Source organism: Bos indicus x Bos taurus, chromosome 3, assembly GCF_003369695.1.
Source record: "Bos indicus x Bos taurus breed Angus x Brahman F1 hybrid chromosome 3, Bos_hybrid_MaternalHap_v2.0, whole genome shotgun sequence".
NCBI lineage: Eukaryota > Metazoa > Chordata > Mammalia > Artiodactyla > Bovidae > Bos > Bos indicus x Bos taurus.
In genome coordinates, this window is record NC_040078.1 from 6,613,692 (window position 1) to 6,638,634 (window position 24,943).

The following is a 24,943-nucleotide window of genomic DNA, read 5'->3' on the forward strand; positions in this document are numbered from 1 at the left end:
TCAATATTGTTAAAATGACCATACCTCTCAAGGCAATCTACAGATTCAATGCAACATCCATCAAATTATCAACAGTGTTTTCATAGAACAGCAACAACAAAAAATTTAATTTGTGTGGAAACACTAAAGGCCTGACTAGTCAAAACAAGTTTAAGAAAGAAGAGCAGAGCTGGATAAATCATGTTTCCTGACCTCAAACTAAATTTCAAAGCTACAGTCATCAAAACAGTATGTTACTGGCACAAAAGCAGACATTTAGCTCAAGGAAGAGGATAGAAAGCCCAGAAATAAGCCCACATGCTTATGGTCAATTAATCTATGACAAAGGAGGATAGACTATATAATGGAGAAAAGACAGTTTCTTCAATAACTATTGCTGTAAAACCTGGACAGCTATATGTAAAATAATGAAATTATAATGCCCTATACAAAAAAAAAAAGTCTCAAATGGATTAAAGACCTAAATGTAAGACTGGATACTATAAAACTCCCAGAGGAAAGCATAGGCAGAACACAGCAACATTTTTTTTTTTTTTGGATCCATCTCCTGAAAGTGTTAGTAGCTCAGTTATGGCTGATTCTTTGAGATCCCATTGACTGTGGTGGCTCAGCTGGTAAAGAATCCACCTGTAATGCGGGAGACCTGGGTTCGATCCCTGGGTTGGGAGGATCCCCTGGAGAAGGGAAAGGCTACCCATTCCAGTATTCTGGCCTGGAGAATTCCACATCAACGGGGTCGCAAAGAGTCAGACATGACTGAGTGAATTTCACTTTCACTTTTGACTGTAGTCCTCCAGGCTCTTAAGTTCATGGAGTTCTCCAGGCCAGAGTACTGGAATGGGTAGCCATTTAATACTCCAGGAAATCTACCTGACCCAGGGATTGAACCCAGGTCTCCTGCACACTGTAGACAGATTCTTTACCATCTGAGTCATGAGGGAAGCCCTAAAGTAAAGGAAATAAATCAATGCAAAAATAAAGAAGTTTGGCCTAATTAAACTTAAAACCTAAAAGCTTAAAAGCAAAGGAAACCATGAACCACCCTATAGAAAATATTTAAAAATCGTGATTGACAAGGGGTTAATTTCCAATATATACAAATAGCTTATACAGTTCAATAGTAAAACAAAATCAAACACCCCAATCAAAAAATGGACAGAAAACCCAAATAGGCATTTCTCCAAAGAAGACATATTGATGGCCAAAATAAATATGAAAAAAAAAAAACTCAACATGGCTACTTATTCAGTTCAGTTCAGTTGCTCAGTCGTGTCCGACTCTTTGCCACCCCATGAATCGCAGCATGCCAGGCCTCCCTGTCCATCACCAACTCCCGGAGTTCACTCAGACTCACATCCATTGAGTCAGTGATGCCATCCAGCCATCTCATCCTCTGCCGTCCCCTTCTCCTCCTGCTCCCAATTCCTCCCAGCATCAGAGTCTTTTCCAATGAGTCAACTCTTCGCATGAGGTGGCCAAAGTACTGGAGTTTCAGCTTTAGCATCATTCCTTCCAAAGAAATCCCAGGGCTGATCTCCTTGCAGTCCAAGGGACTCTCAAGAGTCTTCTCCAACACCACAGTTCAAAAGCATCAATTCTTTGGCGCTCAGCCTTCTTCACAGTCCAACTCTCACATCCATACACGACCACAGGAAAAACCATAGCCTTGACTAGACGGACCTTTGTTGGCAAATCAAAACTACACTGAAGTATAACCTCACAGCAGTCAGAGTAGCCATCTTCAAAAATTGTACAAATAGTAAATCCTGGAGAAGGTGTGGAAAAAATGGAATCCTCCTATGCTATTAGTGGGAATGTAAACAGGGACAGCCACTATGGAGAAGAGTATGCAGGTTACTTAAAAAACTAAAAATAGTTACCATATGATCCAGCAATCCTAGGCTTCCCTGATAGCTCAGTGGGTACAGAATCCACCTGCAATGCAGGAGACATGGTTTGATTTCTGGGTTTGAAAGATCCCCTGGAGGAGGGAACGGCAACCAACTCCAATATTCTCACCTGAAAAACCCCACAGAGGAGCTGGTGGGTCCAGTCCACAGGGTTGCAAAGAGTTGGACATGACTGAGAGACTAAACACAACACCAGCAATCCCACTCCTAGGCATATATCTGGAGGATGAGAACTAACTGGAAAAGATACATGCACCCCTATACTCACAGCAGCACCATTAGCCAAGACATCAAAGGCACCCAACGTCCCCTGACAGGTGAATGGATAAAGATGTGGTATATAAAAATGCTCAGCTACTCCTGAGCTCAGCTGACTACTACTCAGCCATTAAAAAGAATGAAATAATGCCATTTGCAGCAACATGGATGGAGCTAGAGATTGTCATGAGTGAAATAAGTCAGAGAGAGAAAGACAAATATCGCATGATAGCACTTATATGTGTAATCTAACAATTTGATGCAATGAACTTATTTAAAACATATAAATAGATTCACAGAGATAGAAAACAAACAGGGTTAAGTAAGGGGATAGTGGGGGAGGCGGATTTAAATGAGCAGTTTGAGAGTAACAGATACAAACTACAAATAAATAAAACAAGGATCTACTATATAGTACAGGGAACTATATTCAGTAACTTGTAACTATCTATGGTGGAAAAGAATCTGAAAAACTGAATATAACTGAATCACTTTGCTGTACACCTGGAAACACTGTAAATCAACTATACTTTAATTTTTTTAAAAAAATTCCAGAAACAGAGACCACTCTCAGTCAGATGGCATGTGCTCACTCAGTGCCTCACATAGTAATATTTCAATCATGACACCCTGGCTTATTAATCTCTAAAAAATATTGTGTAGTCATTGTTCTCAAAAAATGCTCTTTATTCATTCACATATATTACTGCATTTCATTCTCACTTCATATCCATGAACAGAGAATACAGGAAGATTCCACTTCACAGACAAAAAGCTTGAGATCCACAGTAAAGTACTTCTTCCCAATTAACAGTGAGTAAACAGAAGAATGAAAACCAGCTCTGTGCTTTCAGCTCTCTAACTTCACCCTTCTTTTTCAAAGAGAATGGAGAGTGGTCAGCTCTCATCTTCATATATGTTTAAAGTTATTAAAAATATCTTTAGCAACAAACTTAGAGAAAGAATAACCAAAATTCCACACTTTAAAACATATAGACATTATATTTACATGTAATTTTTCATATTAACTCGTTAAAAATATTACTCTAATATTCCAGATGTTGGTTGAAACACCTAGGCATTTTAGCATTTTGTCTTGACATCATGCAAACTAGTCCTAACCACTTTCGACAACTACTAATACTAAGAGACATTCCACCAGTAATTATTCAATTGAAAAATCTGAGTAAATTCATTGAAACAATTTGAGTAAATCATTTTTGGTGCAGGATTACATCTGCTAAAATATGTCATGAAAACAAGTTGGTCAGTAATAAATTTGTAAACTGTGGTGACGGTCAGGCCCACTATTAACATGGACTATCTCAATATCAATAAAAGATACTTTGAAAATACAGGGAAAATAATTCAAGTGGCCCAAATACATATACTTTTGTTACTATGATGATTAATTACATGGGCATCTGTATTAGGATTTTTAAATGCGGCATGTGGAGGAAGAAATAAGGTACAAGACCTAGGAAAACTACCTGTGAAGAACAAGGCTAAGACTGCTACTCAGAGAATGAGTAGTACGTCCTCCTTCTGGGGCAGGTGCAAAGGAGAATCAGTATGTGTCTGTGTCATAATTATTCAAGTCAATACCTCATCCCATGAAATAGAGCTTGTGCTCTTGTTAGCAGAGCAAACAGGTACTCAGTTGGGTGACTCTAGCTCGACTCTGATGTGACATCATTCTTAAAGACTGATAAAATAACAGACATTCTTTTCTCACATGCACACACAAACATAATCGTAGAGGTGATTCTGCAATGAAGAGACCAGCAGAAATCACTTTTTACCACAAATGCACATGGTCCAACTCAGGAGAAACCCACACACTCCAGAACCCACAAAAGGCACAGTATGTTTCAGAGAGCATCATTTTCAGTTCTGGTTATTGGTTTTTTGAATGGTGACCCTAATCTCCTTTTCAAGTTTCAGTAGCTTTTGGTAAAATTTTTCAGCAGTGTCTTCATCTAGGTCCATCTGGAAAAGAAGCGAGATAGGCGTGACTAGAAAGGAAAAATAAACAGTATTTGAATAAAAGGATTCCATTTAAATAACAGGTAAGAGAATCCAAAAAAGGCCCAGTAGGAAAGCTGTGGTGGAAGCCATGTGGGGAATGTTAGGAATCTCAACATTTTGTCTTTAAGTACAACTGATACTTACCTCCTAGTAAGTAACTTCTTCAATACAAGAGCTCTGATCTTAGCTGAACTCACTGCCCTGCAGATGAAAGACTAAGTCTCCAGCCTTCACTGAAGCTAATGGTACCATGGACTAAATTCTGGCCAATGAGATATAAGTGGAAGTGTGCGGTACTACCCAGGACTCTCTTTAAAGGTAATGAGGCACCCCTTTCTTTCTCCCTTCTTCACACTGCTCTCCTGAACCATAAGGATGAGGACCATACCTCAGGGATGGCAGAGGGAACCTGGATACCTGACAATCTGCCAAGCTGCCAGGCCAGCCCAAAGCTGCCATTCTCCAAACTGCTTTACATGCAAGAAATATTAGCTTTTATCTTGTTTTATCCACTTTACTTTACATTCTTCTGTTTTATGTAGAAAATTAATTTTAACTGACACATTGTATACAAAGCAAACTTTCAGCCCCCAAAGCTAAAAGGCTACAAATTAAAGAAAACTTTAAAACCTTTTGGAAAAAATTTATATTCAATCATGTTAGCATTTTTTTCATGTTGTAACTGGAAGAGGAATTACAGCTCTCTTTAATTCAACCCAGTCTTTAAACAGCAGAAAGCTGACTTACTAAAATTAATCGAAGGTTAAAAACAGTCTGCGATGCATTTCCAAGAAATGCTAATACAGTCCTTTGGTTTATGGAATTAAACATTTTATCCCCTTGGTAAATCAGCCATTCCTTTGACATCAATAGATATAAATTCAAACAAATTCTGAGGACCTGAAGTAAGCTTATTTGTTTACAATTGAGTTCCCAAGACGGCTTCCCAGGTGGTACTAGTGGTAAAGAACATGCCTGCCAATGCAGAAGACGCAAGAGACGCTGGTTCGATCCCTGGGTCAGGAAGATCCCCTGGAAAAGGAAATGGCAACCCACTCCAGTATTCCTGCCTGGAGAATCCCATGGGCAGAGGAGCCTGGCAGGCTACAGTCCATGGGGTCTCAAAGAGTTGGACATGACTGAAGCAACACAGCACATAGCACAGAGTTCCCAAAGAATTTCTTGGGATGTTGTTATGCATTCTTAAATTTTAAAAGGAAACGAAAACATCATACAGTCAAGAGCAACTTAGAAACAGCAGGATGAAACATGTCAGGCATATTTCCTAACTGCATCAACTTCTCAAAGCCTTTGCTAGCATAATGTGCATAGTGTGGGTCTCTGAAAGAGGGGGGATATAATATGAAGCATTTCTCAGACTTACTCGGATGACAAATTGCTTTTTGCAAATCTTAAGGAACTAGTATCTCACAGAATATAGTTTGGAAAACACTGGAGGTTCTTAGGTTCATTTTCAGTAAACATACACTATGGGAAGTGGAGAGCATGGTTCCCTTTAGAACTCAAGCTACTGACATATAGACAAGGTCACTGTCAATTATGACTCTGCCTTAGCTAACTTATTTGCTTCAATCCAATTTTCCAGCAAATTTGGAAAACTCAACTGTGGCCACAGGACTGGAAAAGGTCAGTTTTCATCCCAATCCCAAAGAAAGGCAATGCCAAAGAATGTTCAAATTGCGCACAATTGCACTCATCTTACACACTAGCAAAGTAATGCTCAAAATTCTCCAAGCCAGGTTTCAACAGTGTGTGAAATGTGAATTTTCAGATGTTCAAGCTGGTTTTAGAAAAGGCAGAGGAAGCAGAGATCAAATTGTCAACATCCACTGGATCATCGAAAAAGCAAGTGAGTTCCAGAAAAACATCTATTTCTGCTTTATTGACTATGCCAAACAAAGGCTTTGACTGTGTGGATCACAACAAACTGTGGAAAATTCTTAAAGAGATGGAAATACCAGACAACCTGACCTGCCTCCTGAGAAATCTGTATGCAGGTCAAGAAGCAACAGTTGGAACTGGACATGGAACAATAGATTGGTTCCAAATAGAAAAAGGAGTATATCAAGGCTGTATATTGTCACCATGCTTATTTAACTTATATGCAGAGTACATCATGAGAAATGCTGGACTGGATGAAGCACAAACCGGAATCAAAATTGCCAGGAGAAATATAAGTAACCTCAGATATGCAGATGATACCACCCTTATGGCAGAAAGCGAAGAAGAACTAAAAAGCCTCTTGATGAAAGTGAAAGAGGAGTGAAAAAGTTGGCTTAAAACTCAACATTGGAAGTAAGCCAGAAAGAAAAACACCAATACAGTATACTAACACGTATATATGGAATTTAGAAGGATGGTAACGATAACCCTGTATGTGAGAGAGCAAAAGAGACACAGATGTATAGAACAGTCTTTTGGACTCTGTGGGAGAGGGAGAGAGTGGGATGATTTGGGAGAATGGCATTGAAACATGTATAATATCATGTATGAAATGAATCGCCAGTCCAGGTTCGATGCACAATACTGAATGCTTGGGACTGGTGCGCTGAGACGGCTCAGAAGGATGGTATGGGGAGGGAGGTGGGAAGGGGGTTCAGGATGGGGAACACATGTATACCCGTGGTGGATTCATGTTGATGTATGGCAAAACAAATACAATATTGTAAAGTAATTAGCCTCCAATTAAAATAAATAAATTTATATTAAAAAAACTCAACATTGAGAAAATTAGATCATGGCATCTGGTCCCATCACTTTGTGTCAAATAGATGGAGAAACAATGGAAACAGTGACAGACTTTATTTTCTTGGGTTCCAAAATCACTGCAGATGGTGATTGCAGCCATGAAATTAAAAGACACTTGCTCCTTGAAAGAAAAGGTATGACCAACATAGACAGCATATTAAAAAGCAGAGACATTACTTTGCCAACAAAGGTCCATCTAGTCAAAGCTTTGGTTTTTCCAATAGTCATGTATGGATGTGAGAGTTGGACTATAAAGAAAGCTGAGCACCAAAGAACTGATGCCTTTGAACTGTGGTATTGGAGAAGACTCTTGAGAGTCCCTTGGACTGCAAGGAGATCAAACCATCCATCCTAAAGGAAATCAGTGCTGAATATTCATTGGAAAGACTGATTCTAAAGCTGAAATTCCGATACTTTGACCACCTGATGTGAAGAACTGACACATTTGAAAAGATTCTGATGCTGAGAATGATTGAAGGCAGGAGGAGAAGGGAATGACAGAGGATGAGATGGTTGGATAGCATCACCAACTCAATGGACATGAGTTTGAGTAAGCTCTGGAAGTTGATGATGGACAGGGAAGCCTGGCATACTGCAGTCCATGGGGTTGCAAAGAGCTGGACATGACTGAGTGACTGAACTGAACTGAATTTTATTTTATGCCATTGCCTCCTCACAATAAGCTAGGCAGCGAAAAATGGGAGGCTGAAATAAACCTTACTCATGACAAAAATATAACAAAATTGATCCTTATGGGGTCACAATAATTTTTTTCATTTTCTACTATGTAAATATGTTTAATTTCATTTTGGATAACAGGGTCTACAAAACACAGCACCTATTTTTCCAAACTAGGTCCCCTGCCTCTTCAAATACCGAACTATTAAAGCTAATAATTGTCGTAAGTGGAACACAAAGGGAAGCTAACTTCACTTAGTAAGATGCTTTATATTTCATTCAACTTGTATCACATTTCTTGAGTGCGTGCCATGTGCAAGGGAACTTGCAAGGAAGGCGGGTGTGATCCCCCTCTTCACAGAGGTTACCCTTGGAGCAAAGAGCCCACTGCTGTATGAGTTCTACCCAGAACTGGCATTCAGTTCAGTTCAGTTCAGTCACTCAGTAGTGTCCGACTCTTTGCGACTCCATGAATCATAGCACACCAGGCTTCCCTGTCCATCACCAACTCCAGGAGCTCACTCAAACTCATCAATTCGGTGATGCCATCCAGCCATCTCATCCTCTGGCGTCCCCTTCTCCTCCTGCCCCCAATCCCTCCTGGCATCAGTCTTTTCCAATGAGTCAACTCTTGGCATGAGGTGGCCAAAGTACTGGAGTTTCAGCTTTAGCATCATTCCTTCCAAAGAAATCCCAGGGCTGATCTCCTTCAGAATGGACTGGCTGGATCTCCTTGCAGTCCAAGGGACTCTCAAGAGTCTTCTCCAACACCACAATTCAAAAGCATCAATTCTTCGGCGCTCGGCTTTCTTCACAGTCCAACTCTCACATTCATACATGACTGCTGGAAAAACCACAGCCTTGACTAGATGGACCTTTGTTGGCAAAGTAATGTCTCTGCCTTTTTATATGCTATCTAGGTCGGTCAAAACTTTCCTTCCAAAGAGTAAGCATCTTTTAATTTCATGGCTGCAATCACCATCTACAGTGATTTTGGAGCCCCAAAAAATAAAGTCTGACACTGTCTCCACTGTTTCCCCATCTATTTCCCATGAAGTGATGGGACCGGATGCCATGATCTTAGTTTTCTGAATGTTGAGCTTTAAGCCAACCTTTTCATTTTCCTCTTTCACTTTCATCAAGAGGCTTTTTAGTTCCTCTTCACTTTCTGCCATAAGGGTGGTGTCATCTGCGTATCTGAGGTTATTGATATTTCTCCCTGCAGTCTTGATTCCAGCTTGTGCTTCTTCCAGCCCAGCATTTCTCATGATGTACTCTGCATATAAGTTAAATAAGCAGGGTGACAATATGCAGCCTTGACGTACTCCTTTTCCTATTTGGAACCAGTCTGTTGTTCCATGTCCAGTTCTAACTTGCTTCCTGACCTGCATAGGAGGTCAAAAAAATCTAGCATGGAAGCACCTGACTCGATGTAAAAGGTCACATAAAAGCTGAGATCTTAAGAGTAAATCGTAGTAATGAATCAGAAAAAAGACAGATAAGAGCAGTTGAGGTGTAGAAAAGGTGTGTCAAGCTGAAAGGCAGGAAAAAGCAGAAAGAAATGAAAATAGGCCAGTGTGATGGCAGAGAGGGGAGACCCACAGAACAGAAGCTGGACAGCTGGCAGCATAGTTGGGAACCCAGGGACCAGCCCACCATCAACCTCTTCAATGAAACAAAGCAAAGAGAGTCACCTTTTTGGACGTCACATAATTGCTTCCAAAGCCAGTGGTGGCACTCAGATATTTCACCAGAGGATTGAGAGACTCGGGCTTTTGGTGGAAAAGCCAGACCTGGAAAGGAAGAGGGTGTCAATGACTCTTCTCTTCTGCCCAAAGTGAGTGAGGCTGGAGGGGATTTTTAATCAGCACTTCAGAGAGCCCCAAACAAATTCTGACAACCCTCCTGAATAGCATCAGCTAATTGTGATGCTGGCATGAACCACAACTATAATTTATAGGAAGAAAGTAGAACAGCCCGCTTAATAGTATCCTTTGAAAATTTTTATAAAGTTCCCATATTTAACTGACTTTTCCCTTAATCTTCAAATTAAAGCTCAGGACATGTGAACTGGAGCTCACTCCGAGAGGATACTCAGCTGACACCACAGCAAAGTACAGGTCACTGATGTAATATTTAGTTTTATTAATAGATGACTATGTACATGTACAACAATCAAAAGATGTACATGGTAGTCAAAACTCTTCCTCCCTTTCAGTTTTCTAGCCACCCAGTTCTCTCTGGAAGCAAGCACTCATGTTAGTATTCTGTTAGTATTCTGTATATTCTTCCAAAGAAAATGTATTTGGTTAAAAAAACAAATACATCCATTTCTCTTAGGCAAATGGAAGCAAAATATACACTATTCCACGCTTTACATTTTTCACTTGAACAACAGGCCTTGTAGATACTTTCAAACCAGTACGTGAAAATTTCAGTCTCTTTCAAAGTCGCAACCTGCTATGGATGTGCCATAATTTACATAAAGTTTCCAACTGATACAGAGGTTTTTGCCAGGTTTTGCTATTACAAACATCACTGTGATGAATGATGACTAAATTATTCTATGTAAGTTTGAAGATATCTTATTTATCTTATCTAAGATAAGATATTTATCTTATTTAATACCAAAGATGGCATTGCTAGGTTTAAAGGTATGTGTATTTATCATATTGCATAATATTGCCAAAGAGCCCTTGACAGAGGCTGTATCAGTCTACTCTCTCCAGCAGTGTGGCAGAGTGCTCATTTCCCTACGCCCCTGCCAATATAGCATCAATATATTAAACTTTCTAATCTTTGCTAATCAGAGGTGAAAGTTTTTCATTATAGTTTTAATTTGCATTTCTCTTCATATAAGATTAGGCATTTCTTCATATGATTACAAGTTTCAAAACTCTGTTCATGTCCTCTGCCCATTGTTCCAATAGGTTGTTTTCCTTGATTTGTTGACATTCCTTTAACAATTAAGAAAATTTAGTAATTTTAGTAAATTACTAGTAAATTTAGTAAATTTTAGTAAAATTTGGTAAATAATTTCCAGTTAATCAAAATTGTAGTTTTGATTTGCATTTCTCTGATAATGAGCGATGTTGAGCATCTTTTCATGTGTTTGTTAGCCATCTGTATGTCTCCTTTGGAGAAATGTCTATTTAGGTCTTTTTCCCACTTTTTGATTGTTTTCCTAGTATTGAGTTGTATGAGCTGCTTGTATATTTTGGAAATTAACCCTTTGCCAGTTGTTTCATTTGCTATTATTTTCTCCCACTCTGAGGGGTGTATTTTCACCTTGCTTACAGTTTCCTTTGCTGTGCAAAAGCTTTTAAGTTTAATCAGGTCCCACTTGTTTGCTTTTGTTTTTATTTCCATTACTCTAGGAGGCAGGTCATAGAGGATCTTGCTTTGATTTATGTCATCGAGTGTTCTGCCTGTTTTCCTCTATGGGTTTTATAGTTTCTGGTCCTACATTTAGGTCTTTAATCCATTTTGAGATTATCTTTGTGTATGGTGTTAGGAAGTGTTCTAATTTCATTCTTTGACATGTAGCTGTCCAGTCTTCCCAGCACCATGTACTGAAGAGGCTGTCTTTGCCCTCTTGTATATTCTTGCCTCCTTTGTCAAAAATAAGGTACCCACTGGGTTTATTTCTGGGCTTTCTATCTTGTTCCGTTGGTCTATATTTCTGTTTTTGTGCCAGTACCATACTGTCTTGATGACTGTAGCTTTGTAGTATAATATGAAGTCAGGAAGGTTGATTCCTCCAGCTCCATTTTTCTTTCTCAAGACTGCTTTGGCTATTCAGGGTCTTCTGTGTTTCCATATGAGTTGTGAAATTTTTTGTTCTAGTTCTGTGAAAAATGCCATTGGTAATTTGATAGGGATCACATTGAATCTGTAGGTCGCATTTGGTAGTATAGTCATTTTCACAATATTGCTTCTTCCTACCCAGGAACATGGAATATCTCTTCATCTGTTTATGTCATTTTTGATTTCTTTCATCAGTATCTTATGATTTTCACCAGCTAGAATGGCCATCATCAAAAAAGTCTACAGACAATAAATGTTGGAGAGGGTGTGGAGAAAAGGGAATGCTCTTGCACTGTTGGTGAGAATGTAAATTGATCGGTATGGAGGTTCCTTAAAAAACTAAGAATAAAACCACCATATGACTCAGCAATCCCACTCCTCAGCATTTACCCTGAGGAAACCCTGAGGAGGAAAAAGACACATGTATCCCATTGTTCACTGCAGCACTATTTGCAATAGCTAGAACATGGAAGCAACCTAGCTGCTCATCAACAAATGAATGGATAAAGAAGCTGTAGTACATATACACATGGAATATTACTCAGACATAAAAAGGAATGCATTTGAGTCAGTTCTGATGAGGTGGATGAACCTAGAAACTATTATACACACTGAAGTGAGTCAGAAAGAGAAAGATAAATATCATATTCTAATGCACATATACAGAATCTAGAAAAATGGTTCTGAAGAATTTATTTACAGGGCAGCAATAAAGAAACAGACATAGAGAATAGATTTATGGACACAGAGGGAAGGAGAGGGTTTGATGTATGGAAAGAGTTACATGGAAACTTATATTACCATATGTAAAATAGATAGCCAATGGGGATTTGCTGTATGGCTCAGGAAACTCAAACAGGGGCTCTGTATCAACCTAGAGGGGTGGGATGGGGAGGAAGATGGGAGGCAGGTTCAAAAGGGAGGGGATATATGTATACCTATTGCTGATTCATGCTTGACAAAAAACAACAAAATTCTGTAAAGCAATTATCCTTCAATAAAAAAAACTTTTTAAAAAGCAAGTGCTTTGTAAGCGTAGGTGAAAGAGGGCCACAGATTTTGTTCTTTGCTTACACGAGGCCTCAAAATCTTTTTTTTCCCATATTTTATTGTATTTTTTATTGAAACATAATGGCTTTAAAATAGTGTGTTAGTTTCTGCTGTACAATGAAGTGAGAAGTTAATCAGCTATATGCTTATCAAGTTCTAATGCTTTAGTTAAACTCCAAAAACTTTTTTGTACTGTTTTGTTTTTAACAGGATTTTATAATGTGAGCCAAGCATTTTATGGGAATGACCAATGCATAAAAAGAAAAGAAAATTTAACCTTTATCTATGTTATGGGTAGCAGGTATTTTTCTTCCATTTTGTGGCAAATCTTTTGAGTATCTATATAGTGAGAATTTTAGTCATGTATTTTTTTTTAATTTATTTAATCAAATTTTTCAGTTTTCTAGAGTTCCTGGGAATAGTTAAGCCTCTGCACTCTTAAATTATTTTAAAATGTCCCCATATTTTTTCCAAGTAACTATACATTCTTACTTTTATACATAAATCTTATAGTTTACCTAGAATTTTATTTGACTATAAAGTATGTAGAAAAGATCCTATTCTATTTTTTGGCAGCATTTGTTGAATAAACCATCTTTATCCTCACTGATTTTCTGCATCATTATAATATATCAAACACCTATATGCTTTGGGCCTATCCTAAACTTTCTATTTTATTCCATTGAGCTGTCAGTTCACATGCCAACACTACATTATTTTCATTAAGATCGTTTTCTTTAAAATCTTACATGCTGAAATACACAAAATCCTTTACAATAAGCCTTCTCTCATTTACTCCTGTAATTCCTATTTTACAGCTAATAATAAAAGGCTTAGGCAAGTAAAAAATGTGCCCAAGAGTTCACAGTCAGAAACAGGAGAACTGGAATTTGAACAGAATTACTATAATTCTACAGTCCACATTCCTAACTACTGTATTCTAGGCCACTCAAGCTCAGCCCATTTAAGGAGATAAAATTTATTCAACCAAAGGTTGAAGAGATTCTTGCTACACATGTGATGTGCTCAAACCCTCGTCTGTATCTGCAGCATATACAATCATCACTAAGTGGTAATGACATCCTACTCATCCACGCTGAAGGAAATTACACCAGGTCACAAACTTTTTGAACATGACTCTGGGAGCATGCCGCTCATCTTATTAAATTCAACCTATTCTTCAGAGCCCAAATAAGCCTGACTCAGTAAGTAGAGCCTGCTCCAACTGGTCCAGCCCCATGGTGATCCTCCTTTCTGATCATTCCTAGAGTACTTGCCACTAGATGATAGAATGTCTTATTTTCTGGTCTATTTTCTCAATTCACTCTTTTTTTTAAACATGACTCTAAGCTCCTTAGCAACTGGAGATTCTGAATTTTAACTATTCCTACTCCTCTGACACAATATATACTTGACCTCTAGATTTGCCTTTCAGTGTCGTAAATGTATGGAAGGAGTAACCCCTAAATGATCATTCATTATTCTAAATGGCTGGACAAATATATTAAGAAATAAGTAATAGTGATAGGCTCTCAGGTTTCCAAAATACAAAGCAAAAATCCTGAAGGAGCTAAGTGGAGTGAGGGAAACACACACACAGAACTGACTTTTAATACAGTGGAATTTCAACCAGATGGTATAAAGCACAGAGGACAAATACATTTCATCTTGTATGACAATTCTCATCCACTGGTAGGGAATGTCTTTGGGGCCTTCAGTTGAAAAATATTCAGAGACATCATTTATGTACAATAGAACAGAGTATTATGATCCATTAGTAATGTCTGCCATTGATGAAGAAACACATGCAGTCCATCTGCATGAGTGACTTAAGGAAACAAACTGGTTTTCTAATCAAGCTAATAACTCAATTCTCTATTATTCATACAGGAAAAGAGAATCTTCATATCGGGAAATGGAGTTGGGCTTTGTCGCCTCTATTCTTGACCCATGAAACACACCTTCGCCATGGGAAATCTCACACTGACTGCCCAGCCAACATCTTGCTTTGCCTGCCCCGACAGTACTCCATGCTCCGCTCTCCTCTGGCTGCTCATGTCTCTTGCTTCTACAGAAGCACTGAGCCCAGAACCATGGTACTCAGTGCCAGAAAACATACTGAACTTTCAAAGTTCACTCCTAACGACCAGCATTTCACCTTATGATTCACCTTAGTCCTAAACAGGACCTTGCTTATACAGAGTCTGTTCTCATCTTTTCTGTTAAGATTGTTTCTAATCCAGTGAACTTACAGTCTACATCTGTGAAGTGAATACAACATGTTAAAACTCTAGTAACATACCAGTGCTTCTGTTCCATTGTGAGGTGTCAACGTGAAAGCGTTTGCAAAAAAGCGTAACTGAGAAAAAGAAAACAGTAGTCATTCTGTGGTGGTCTAGAGTCACAAAAGCATTATCCATTTAAATGTTAAAAAAGACACACTGCATTTCTTATTATAGAGTATTTTTTCAGTTTCAGAAAATAAATTGAAACAAGAAATAATTTCCATCATTTAATCCCCATTACTCCAAGTCAACCACTTTTAACATGAAGGCATATGTCCTTCTCATCTTTTTCCCATGCCTGCCATAAATAGGATACTTCTTCCTGAGCTCTACAAGGGAAGGACATTTCCTGAAAGCAGCATTTTCTAATGAGTGCTGGAGGGATGCTCAAAATACAAACAAAACAAACAAGCAAAAACATGACACTGTGATCATACAATGCACAATCATACCCTCCTTGGGAAATTTTAATGCAAGTGACTATATTAAAAGCTCAGAGAAATCCAGTTTGATATCACTTAACACAGGTTTCTCAAAATTATATAATCATAGAACTCCTGGGCTATATGGTGCGTGATCAAAGAAACATTCCCTTAACAAACAGTGCTCACTAAGATGGAGGTACAGTGGGAGTATCAGGCAGTATGAAGCAGAGATTACGTGGTAACATCAAAACTTTTGAGTGAAATGGAATTCTGCCACCTTCAAGTTCAATTACTTAAAGCACTTCCCAACCCTTAATCACATCTTTTTGGTTCCAACTTGAACAGCTTAAGTAAATCAAGAGAAGAAGCATGTATCACTTACCAGCCATATGATTGGCATGATTAACATCCACACAAAGGGAGGTAGAATTCCATATGTCAAATTGGTCAGCATCGTACCTGGGCACACTACACTGGAATACAGACCCTGGGGGCACAGAGAGGGGTAGCAGTTCATTTTAATTCAATACACATTGAGCCTGCCTCTATGTCAGTTAATAAAGGAGAAACACAAATGAGCCAGGAAGCCAGGGCGCCAAGGCTTGATGCTCTAAGCTGTCCTTGTAGCTGGGTAGACCATTTTAATTTAAGAATCACGTACTGAAAACTCACTATGAGAGGCACTTGATAATGTCTTTTATTCTCAAGTAACTCAGAGAACAAAGAGTAACCAAGCTTGAAGCTGGATGAGAAAAGCAGGACTGGTTATCTGTGTTTTCCATGGCTTAACTGAAGATCAGTTGACCAATCAAAATGAGCAGTGAGAGATAAGAGAGCCATACAAAGAAAGTCTTTGCCTGAAAGAAGTTTCTACTCTAGTAAATACAGACAGCTAAACCTCAAGTGTGTCTCTGTTTCCTGCAGGAACACAAGGCCTAGGGCTCTAGCTCGAGGCACTGGAGAGGTGGGTATGATTCCACAAAGACCTCCTCTAACTGAGGATCTCTAAATCAGGTTCTTAGCCCTGCACTCATCATTTTAGAAAGACCTGTTTTATAAAAAGAGCCCCAGTTAACACATGGCACATATTAATAATAGAAAGGTCTGTAGTAATCCTTAGAACACTGGGATTTGTTTTACTAGTTTACTTGGTTTAATTTTCACCACATTTCACCTTATTTTGATATTGACTATTTTAATTCATGGGCTTCCCTTCTGGCTCAGCTGGTAAAGAATCTGCCTGCAATGTGGGAGACCTGGGTTCTATCCCTGGGTTGGGAAGATCCCCTGGAGAAGGGAAAGGCTACCCACTCCAGGATTTCAGCCTGGAGGATGCCATGGACTGTATAGTCCATGGAGTCGCAAACATGAAGTCAGTTGGACACGACTGACTTTTACTTTCACTTTCACTTTAATTCATATTTTTATTACTTTTAACTTTTTTTTTCCTTTTAAACAAAAATAGAAAGTACCAGGATACCACAGTCAGTTCAGGGGACAGAAAGCACCCTGAGTATCAGAAGCTAGAAGGCTGGCTTCCTTTATTCACTGCTGCAGGGCCTGGTGGTGCCTGATGTGGATAATTTAGACCTGAGAATCCCCTTGATTGACCAGCAGTCCTCTGAAAAAAGTCAGGAACTTTACAGACCAAAAATTCTTCCCAAATATTTTGCCCCAAAGATAGCTAAGGAGAATTTCTTAATCTGGGAACTAGCCAGGGACAGTTAGGACCTATTCAGCCCTAAATGAAGACATCTGTGAACTAAAATCCAGGGCTTTCAACACACACGACTTTCTGACATTGAGCAACAAAAGAAACAAGCAAGGAGGCCATCTTACCTAAACTGAAGTCCCTTCACACATTTCATCTGAAGGAATGAGCGTGACGACCCTGAGTATTTCTCAAGGCTGTGTGACAGGAGGAGTCATTCATGGACAGGTAAAGTCTATCAGGCAGCCTATGCTGCTGATGCTGAGTCGCTTCAGTCGTGTCCAACTCTGTGCGACCCCATAGACGGCAGCCCACCAGGCTCCCCGTACCTGGGATTCTCCAGGCAAGAACACTGGAGTGGGTTGCCATTTCCTTCTCCAATGCATGAAAGTGAAAAGTGAAAGTGAAGTCGCTCAGTCGTGTCCGACTCTTCGCGACCCCATGGACCGCAGCCTACCAGGCTCCTGCGTCCATGGGATTTTCTAGGCAAAAGTACTGGAGTGGGGCGCCATTGCCTTCTCCCAGGCAGCCTGTAGGGATCCAACATTTCCAGTCATACAAGTCTTCAAAGGGAGGTAGTTCTTTCTTAGCTACTTCTTTCTTCATAAAAGCCAAGGTAGAACGATCATGAGCTACAAACCAATCACACAGATTTTAAAGGAGCTGGCAGCATTAGCTAATTTTTTTTTTTTCTTTAAAGATGAAATCCCAAAACTTGACAATTGAGACAAGCAAAATTTCAGAGCTTTTTATGAAAAAAGAAGCTAAATCCACTCTGACCTTATCCCTAAAAGGGAGTTTCCAGAGGACAAGCAGTTGTGACAGTTTTTAAACATCCCAAGAAATCTCAGGAGGAGGCTCACATGTGGACCAACACACTGAGCCTGAATAATAACAATAATAACAACAGCCAACAAACAAACACATAAGCACACACATGAACAGATGCAGACCACATGACCAGACACCTACAGCCATGAGCACATAACCACACATAGTCACCTTCATACACATGTTCACAAACATACAAAACCCACACATGTGCACATGGCTAGGCATACTCATGCATGTATGCATGCACATAGTACACATATGTACAGATACATACACATACACAGGCACATTCTAACACAAAGCATTGTTGTCAATGCTTCATACCACTCCAATCACTCAATCCTCCCAGCAAATCTATGAGGCAAACACTATTATTAACCCTGTTTCTCAGATGAGGAAACTGGAAGTGCAAAGACATTAAATAATCTGTCCGAGGTGACAGAGCCAGAATTCAAAAGCAGTTCTAGAGAATGTGCTCATAGCTTCTACTTTTATACCATCCTCTTCACTAAGAGGTTTAATCCTAAGAGCCAGTTCTCAGAAGTGAGAATTCCAGCTGATGAAGGTCTCCATTCCAGAATCAACCAGATCTAAACCATTACATAAGGTTTAGACTGCTGTATCTAATGGATGATCAAAAACAGCCCCTTAAGGGCAAATAGTTTCTGCACTGCCTTTTATTTCTCCTTCCTCCTCAATTTTCAGCCTGGGTCAGTACCCTAAAAATGGTCAGCTTTTGTAAATATTGTCAGAGTTAAATTTCTCCCCAGTTCCATATTCAAAAAACACAGTCAAAGCAAGCAAAGGAAAATGCCCACAGGAGAGACTGGAGATTTCCAGTTAAAATTTTGGACCTGGGCAAGAGAAACATACAAAAAAGCACTAAGTTCCAGACCACAGAGGCCACAGAAGCCAGCATGTCTGACAAGGGTTGCTCTCTAAATCCAGTCCTCAAAAGACAAACCTCTGCAGCCTCACCAGAGATCCTCACTCTCCAAGGGCTTTCTAACTGCCAGCTGTCCTGTAACACTGGATATAACACTGGAGGCAGCACGGCTTGATGGGAAAAGTCCAAGCTTGAAGTTAGACAGCCTTGAGCTCAGCTCTGAGCTCTACCCTTTACTGACTGTGTGACTTCTGGGTAAATGACTTTAATAAGGACTCCAAACTTTAGTGTCCTCGTATGAAAATAGGAATACTCAGACCCACCTCACTGTGACGGGAAAGGTATTAAGTGACACACACGGCAAATGCTTAACAGGAGCTACTGATATCGTTAGTAGTGTCATTCTGTTATATAAATTATAGCTCCAGAGGAGCTACAGACTGGTAAATGAACCCCCATATACCTACAAGTCTGGAGCTCATTATCTCTGCTCTAAAACTTCCTATACATCAACTGCCACTCTTTGTCATGTCTTACCTTGTCCTCACAGCAATCCTGCTCAAGAAACAATATTTCATCTTCACACTACAATAGGGAGCCAGCCATTTTACTAAGCAATCAGTGCTGGTTCAGCAAACACTGCCCTGCCATCTCCATATTGCTGAGACAGGCTACCTGATGGTTGAAGTGTCTGTTCAAAGCCACACTCAGAAGGTCAATCGCGTATTTGGAAGAGCTGTAGGGCTCCTGGCCTTTGCTGTGCTGGACATCCTCAAAGCTGAAATTAGATTTCTTTGCATTGCGAGATGATGTCCAAATGAGCTGAGATGGACTCTCACTGTGACACAGGAGAGATTCTAGTTCCTGAATCTGAATGAGGAATAAAAGAAACAAAAAAAAAGTATCAAAATATACTAAGGGATTACAAGATAACAATTTTGAAACCAATATAAATGTACACTAGAATTGAACAGGTGTGTCATTGGTAGAGTGGGCCACAAGTAAGCAAGAGAAGGAGTTTAGACTGATCCATGTGGTAAGGGATTAGAGTCAGAGACATCAGTGTGAACTCATGTTTAGCTTAATAAAGATTCAGATGTTACATACAAAATATTTATAGATATTTATATATAAATGGGTTAGCATGCACATAGATATTTCCTTGAATTCCAGAAAAACATCTACATCTGTTTCGTCAATTACGTTATAGCCTTTGACTGTGAGAATCATAACAAACTGTGGAAAGCTCTTAAAGAGAAGGGAACACCAGACCATCTTACCTATCTCCTGAGAAATCTGTATGTGGGTCAAGAAGCAACAGTTAGAACCCTGTATGGAACAACCGATTAGTTCAAGTTTGAGAAAGGAGTACGACAGGGCTGTCTGCTGTCACCCTGTTTGTTTAACGTATGTGCTGGGCATATCATGAGAAATGTCAGGCTGGATGAGTTACAAGCTGGAATCAAGATAGGAGGGAGAAACAGCAACAACTTCAGATATGCGGATGATACCACTCTAATGGCAGAAAGCAAAGCAGAACTAAAGAGACTCTTGATGAGGGTGAAGGAGGAGAGTGAAAGAGCCGGCTTAAAACTCAATATTAAAAACACTAAGATCATGGCATCCAGCCCCATTACTTCATGGCAAACTGAAGGGGAAATGGTGGAAGCGGTGACAGATATCCTCTTCCTGGGCTCTAAAATCACTGTGGAAGGTGACTGCAACCATGAAATCAGAAGACGGTTGCTTCTTGGCAGGAAAGCTATGACAAAGCTAGACAGTACATTGAAAAGCAGAGACATTACTCGCCAAAAAGGTCTGTGTAGTCAAGGTGATGGTCTTCCCAGTAGTCACATATGGTTGTGAGAACTGGACCATAAAGAACGCAGAATGCCAAAGAATTGATGCCTTCAAACTGTGGTGCTGGAGAAGACTCCTGAGAATCCCTTGGACGGCAAGAAGATTATACTAGTCCAATCCTAAGGAAAGTCAACCCTGAATATTCATTGGAAGGACTGATGCTGAAGCTGAAGCTCCAGCATTTTTGTCCTCTGATGTAAACAGCCAACTCACTGGAATAGTCCCTAATGCTGGCAAAGATGGAGGGCAGAAAGAGAAGAGGGCATCAGAGGATGAGATGGTGGATGGCATCACAGATAAAATGGACATGAACTTGGGCAAGCTTTGGGAGATGGTGAGGGACAGGGAGGCCTGGTGTGCTACAGTTCCATGGGGCCACAGAGAGTCAGACATGACTGGGAGACTGAACAAAACCAAGATATGTCCTTGCTCTGTGAGCTGAGAGGGCCTACAAGCACATGCTATCTCAACAGCAAGGAGCACCAGATCTTGGTTTCTAATACCATCCTCCAATAAAAGGAAACAGATCTCCTCAGAGAAATGTCTGATTCTGAGACTGGGATAGGAAATACATAACGTGAGTCTTAAGCATCATGTGGTGTCAGGAAGGACATGCACAAAACAAAACCCGAAAGCCACAGTGATGAGGCTATGTCAAAGATATAGAAGTGCCACAGGATAGAAAGCCTAGAAGTAAACCCACGCACCTACGGTCAAATGATCTACAAGGGAGGGAAGCACATAGCATGAAAAGAAGGTCTCTTCAATAGCTGGCATGGGGAAGACTGGACAGCTACGTGCAAGTGAATGAAATGAAAACATCCTCTAATACCACATTCAAAAATAAACTCAAAATGGATGAAAGATCTAAATGTAAGACCAGATACTATAAAACTCCTATAGGAAAACGTAGGCAGAACACTCTTTGACATAAATCACAACAATATCTTTTTGGATATGCCTCCTAGAGTAATGAAAATAAAAACAAAGCTAAACAAATGGGATCTAGTTAAACTTAAAAGCATCTGCACAGCAAAGGAAACTATAAGTAAAACAATAAATTGAAAAAATAAATATAAAAAAATACAACCTACAGAATGGGAGAAAATACTTACAAACAATGCAACCCATAAGGGATTAATTCCAAAATACACAAACAGCTTATTCAGCTCAATATCCAAAAACAAACAACCCCATCAAAATATGGGTAGACGATCTAGACATTTCTCCAAAGAAGATACACACATGGCCAAAAGGCACATGAAAAGATTTTTAACATCAGTCATTATTAGAGAAATGCTAATCAAAACTATTAATACAATGAGGTATCACCTCACACCAGTCTACAAATAACAAATGCTGGAATGGGTACAGAGAAAAAGGAAACCTCTTAAACTGCTGATGGGAATATAAATTGGTACAGCCACTATGGAGAACAGTATGACAGAGCTCTATTAAAAACAGAGCTATCAAAACATACTTCAAAAAGACACGTTCACCATGATGCACATTGCTGCACTATTTCCAATAGCCAAGACGTGGAAACCACCTAAATGCCCACCGATAGATGAATGGATAAAGATGTGGTGCGTGCATACACACAAGCACACATATCACTCAGCCATAAAATGAACAAAATAACGCCATCTGCAGCAACGTGGATGAACCTAGAGATTATCATACTAAGTGAAGTCAGAGAAACACAAATACATGATATCACTTATATGTGAAATCTAGAAAAAAGTGACACAAAAGGATTTACTTACAAAATAGAAGTAGACTCACAGACATAGAAAACAAATTTGCAGTTACCCAAGGGTAAAGGTGGGGGGGACCCACTACTATATATAAAATAAGATAACCAACAAGGACTATATAGCACAGAGAAGTATACTTAATATTTTGTAATAACCTATACAGGAAAAGAATCTGAAAAAGAAGATATGTGTGTATATAGATATACATATGCATGTATATATAACTTAATCATTTTTCTGTACCCCTGAAATTAACAAAACATTGTAAATCAACTATACTTCCATAAAAGTTTTTGAAAAAGATATAAAAGTTCCAACTGAAAGAGGTCCAATGGCCCAAGCTAAAATCATTCGAGTAAGAAAATAATGTTTATAATTCAAAGGAGAAAATGCATATCCATGAATCTGCATGGATGTCACAAATGCCTTTATTCAGCTTTAGTAATGAATAATAGGCCAATAAATAAGTGGCTGAATAAAGAATTAAGTGGAGGAGAACAGACATATCTCCCTTGCAGAAAAACTCCAAATAATTCATATAGCTACTCCATGGTTAAGAAGGCCAAGCACCACCAAGTGTGGGCTGCACAAAGTAACTCTCTTCCACAAGACTACTACGGGAGAAAGAAGCAACTTGACAAAGGAAAAACCTGACAACTACTACTTCAGGTCAGCGGGTCAAAGAGAACGTCAACACTGATAAGACACACTGACAGGACGTGACGACACTGGCACTCTATCTCTGTGGCCTTCCTTTCAAAAACACATTTTCTCAAATCTAGTCATGAGGAAAACAGACACATCCCAATAAGGAACCAGGTACAGAACACCTGAGCAGTAATCCCCAAACTGCCAGGGTCATCAAAAACAAGGAAAGTGTGAGAAATTATCACGACCAAGAAGAGCTTAAGGAGATTTGACTTCTAAATGTAATGTGAGATTTAACTACTAAATGGGATGCTAGAACTGAAAAAGGATATCACACAAAATTGAAGAAATCTGAATAAAGTATGGAGTTTCGTTAATAGAAATATATCAACATTGGTTCACTAACTGTGACAATCTACCAAACTATGTAGGATGTTAATAGTAGAGGAAACTGGGACTTCCCTGGTGGTCCAGTGGTTAATACTCCAAGCTTCTAACGCAAGGGGGTGCAGGCTCAAGCCCAGGTGGGGGAACTAAAATCTCACACGCAGCATGATGCAGCCAAAAGATAATAATAATAGAGGAAACTAGGCCTAGAGTATGCAGAAAATCTCTCTGCAATAATTCTGTAAATCTAGAGCTATCCTAAAATTAGAATTTTATTAAAGAAATATCTAGGAATGCTTGCAGATCTGCAATGAATATTTACATCAAATCGAGAGAATCCATGAACATGAGATTAACTCAGTTATCTGGTTCCACAATGTATACTGCACTGTACCTGGAACTTTACAGAAATTATCTCTAGTCTTCTAACTATCTCTAGTCTTCTTCTAATGATCTAACAAAATTTTGATCATTTATAATCAAACTGGGGATGGAACCATTCACATAACACATTTATACCTGGACCTAGAATCCAAGTTTGTGTTCCACAAAGTGGTAAGATTCCTAAAAGTGATTTGGAGAGAGTAGAAGGCATCATAAGCCTTCCTGTTATTTTATTTGATAAATCAATCCCCAAACCCCTGCTGTTAGGCCTACCTACATAAGGATACACAATGTTAAGTCCTGTCACCAGGATACCTGTGATAATTGTGCCTTTGGTCACAACTCTCCTCTGCCATTCCCCCAAACTGGATTACCCCAAAATACTAGATTTCCTTAACAACTTGATGTTTTAAACAGTAGATTCATCAAAAAGTTGACAGACTATTAATACTAACATTAACTTACCCTCTATCATTGCCAACTAATTTAATAACTCAAAAAGAGGGCAAAGAATGAGAGGATTATAAAAACATAAGATACATTAGATGAATCTCTGAAGAGTTATAAAACATGATCAAATATGAATTCAATCCTATCCTGACTATATTTTAACTTTTATCATTGAAAAAGCAATACCACATTGTTTTTTAAGTGCTAAAGGATCTAGAATGTACATGAATCTCACACTCACTTCTGATATTCTGGTACCCCAGTTCAAAGGGGTTCCCAATTTCATTTGTATCATTTGTGTATTTGTTTATACAAATGAGGCCACACTATACATAGCACAACCAGCTGTTTCTTCTCAATAATAAAATACTAATGGCTATCCCATCTAAGTGCAAAAGATCTTTTCTTTTAGTGGTTTCACAATATTCCAATGTTTATGTACATCTTAAGTTATTATATTTATATTTACAGCTAGCCCTCAAGGAGGTCCAATTATGAGGGAAATTATATTTAAGGTGAAAAAAAAATGATCATAAATCTAAAAGTGTCAGAGATACAAATTCTATGCATCAGAAAGAGTTCTTCTAATACCAAAGAATTAAAAGCAACTGGCAACAGAGCTGGGCATTACTTAATCTAGGTAGTAAAGCTGTCTTATGAGACTAAATGTGAGGCAAGAACACAGAACAACTTAGGCAATTTGCACATCCCTTGCTTAGCTTTATATGCATGCCTGGAATTGTAACACATCAGTTTGGAGGCTTAAGAAATCACATCAAGACAGTAAAAGATTAAAGTACCATCTAATAGTGTCTT

The 24,943-nt window shown here is 39.0% G+C and overlaps 1 protein-coding gene across 3 annotated transcripts in view; it reads right to left on the reverse strand.

Moving 5' to 3' along the window:
• Positions 1-2,837: 2,837 nt before the first annotated feature.
• Positions 2,838-24,943, reverse strand: part of HSD17B7 (hydroxysteroid 17-beta dehydrogenase 7) — a 29,991-nt gene continuing 7,885 nt past the window's right edge. The window contains exons 5-9 of one of the 3 annotated variants that reach the window (XM_027527199.1): positions 19,317-19,511; positions 15,593-15,697; positions 14,803-14,859; positions 9,338-9,436; positions 2,838-4,157 (exon numbers count right to left, since the gene is read on the reverse strand). In XM_027527199.1, the coding sequence (XP_027383000.1) occupies positions 4,056-4,157; positions 9,338-9,436; positions 14,803-14,859; positions 15,593-15,697; positions 19,317-19,511 (558 nt within the window). In that variant the 3' untranslated portion in view covers positions 2,838-4,055. Of the gene's footprint in view, positions 4,158-9,337; positions 9,437-14,802; positions 14,860-15,592; positions 15,698-17,378; positions 17,554-19,316; positions 19,512-24,943 lie in introns of those variants that run through there. The other 2 variants (XM_027527208.1, XM_027527226.1) reach the window with 2 other exon arrangements.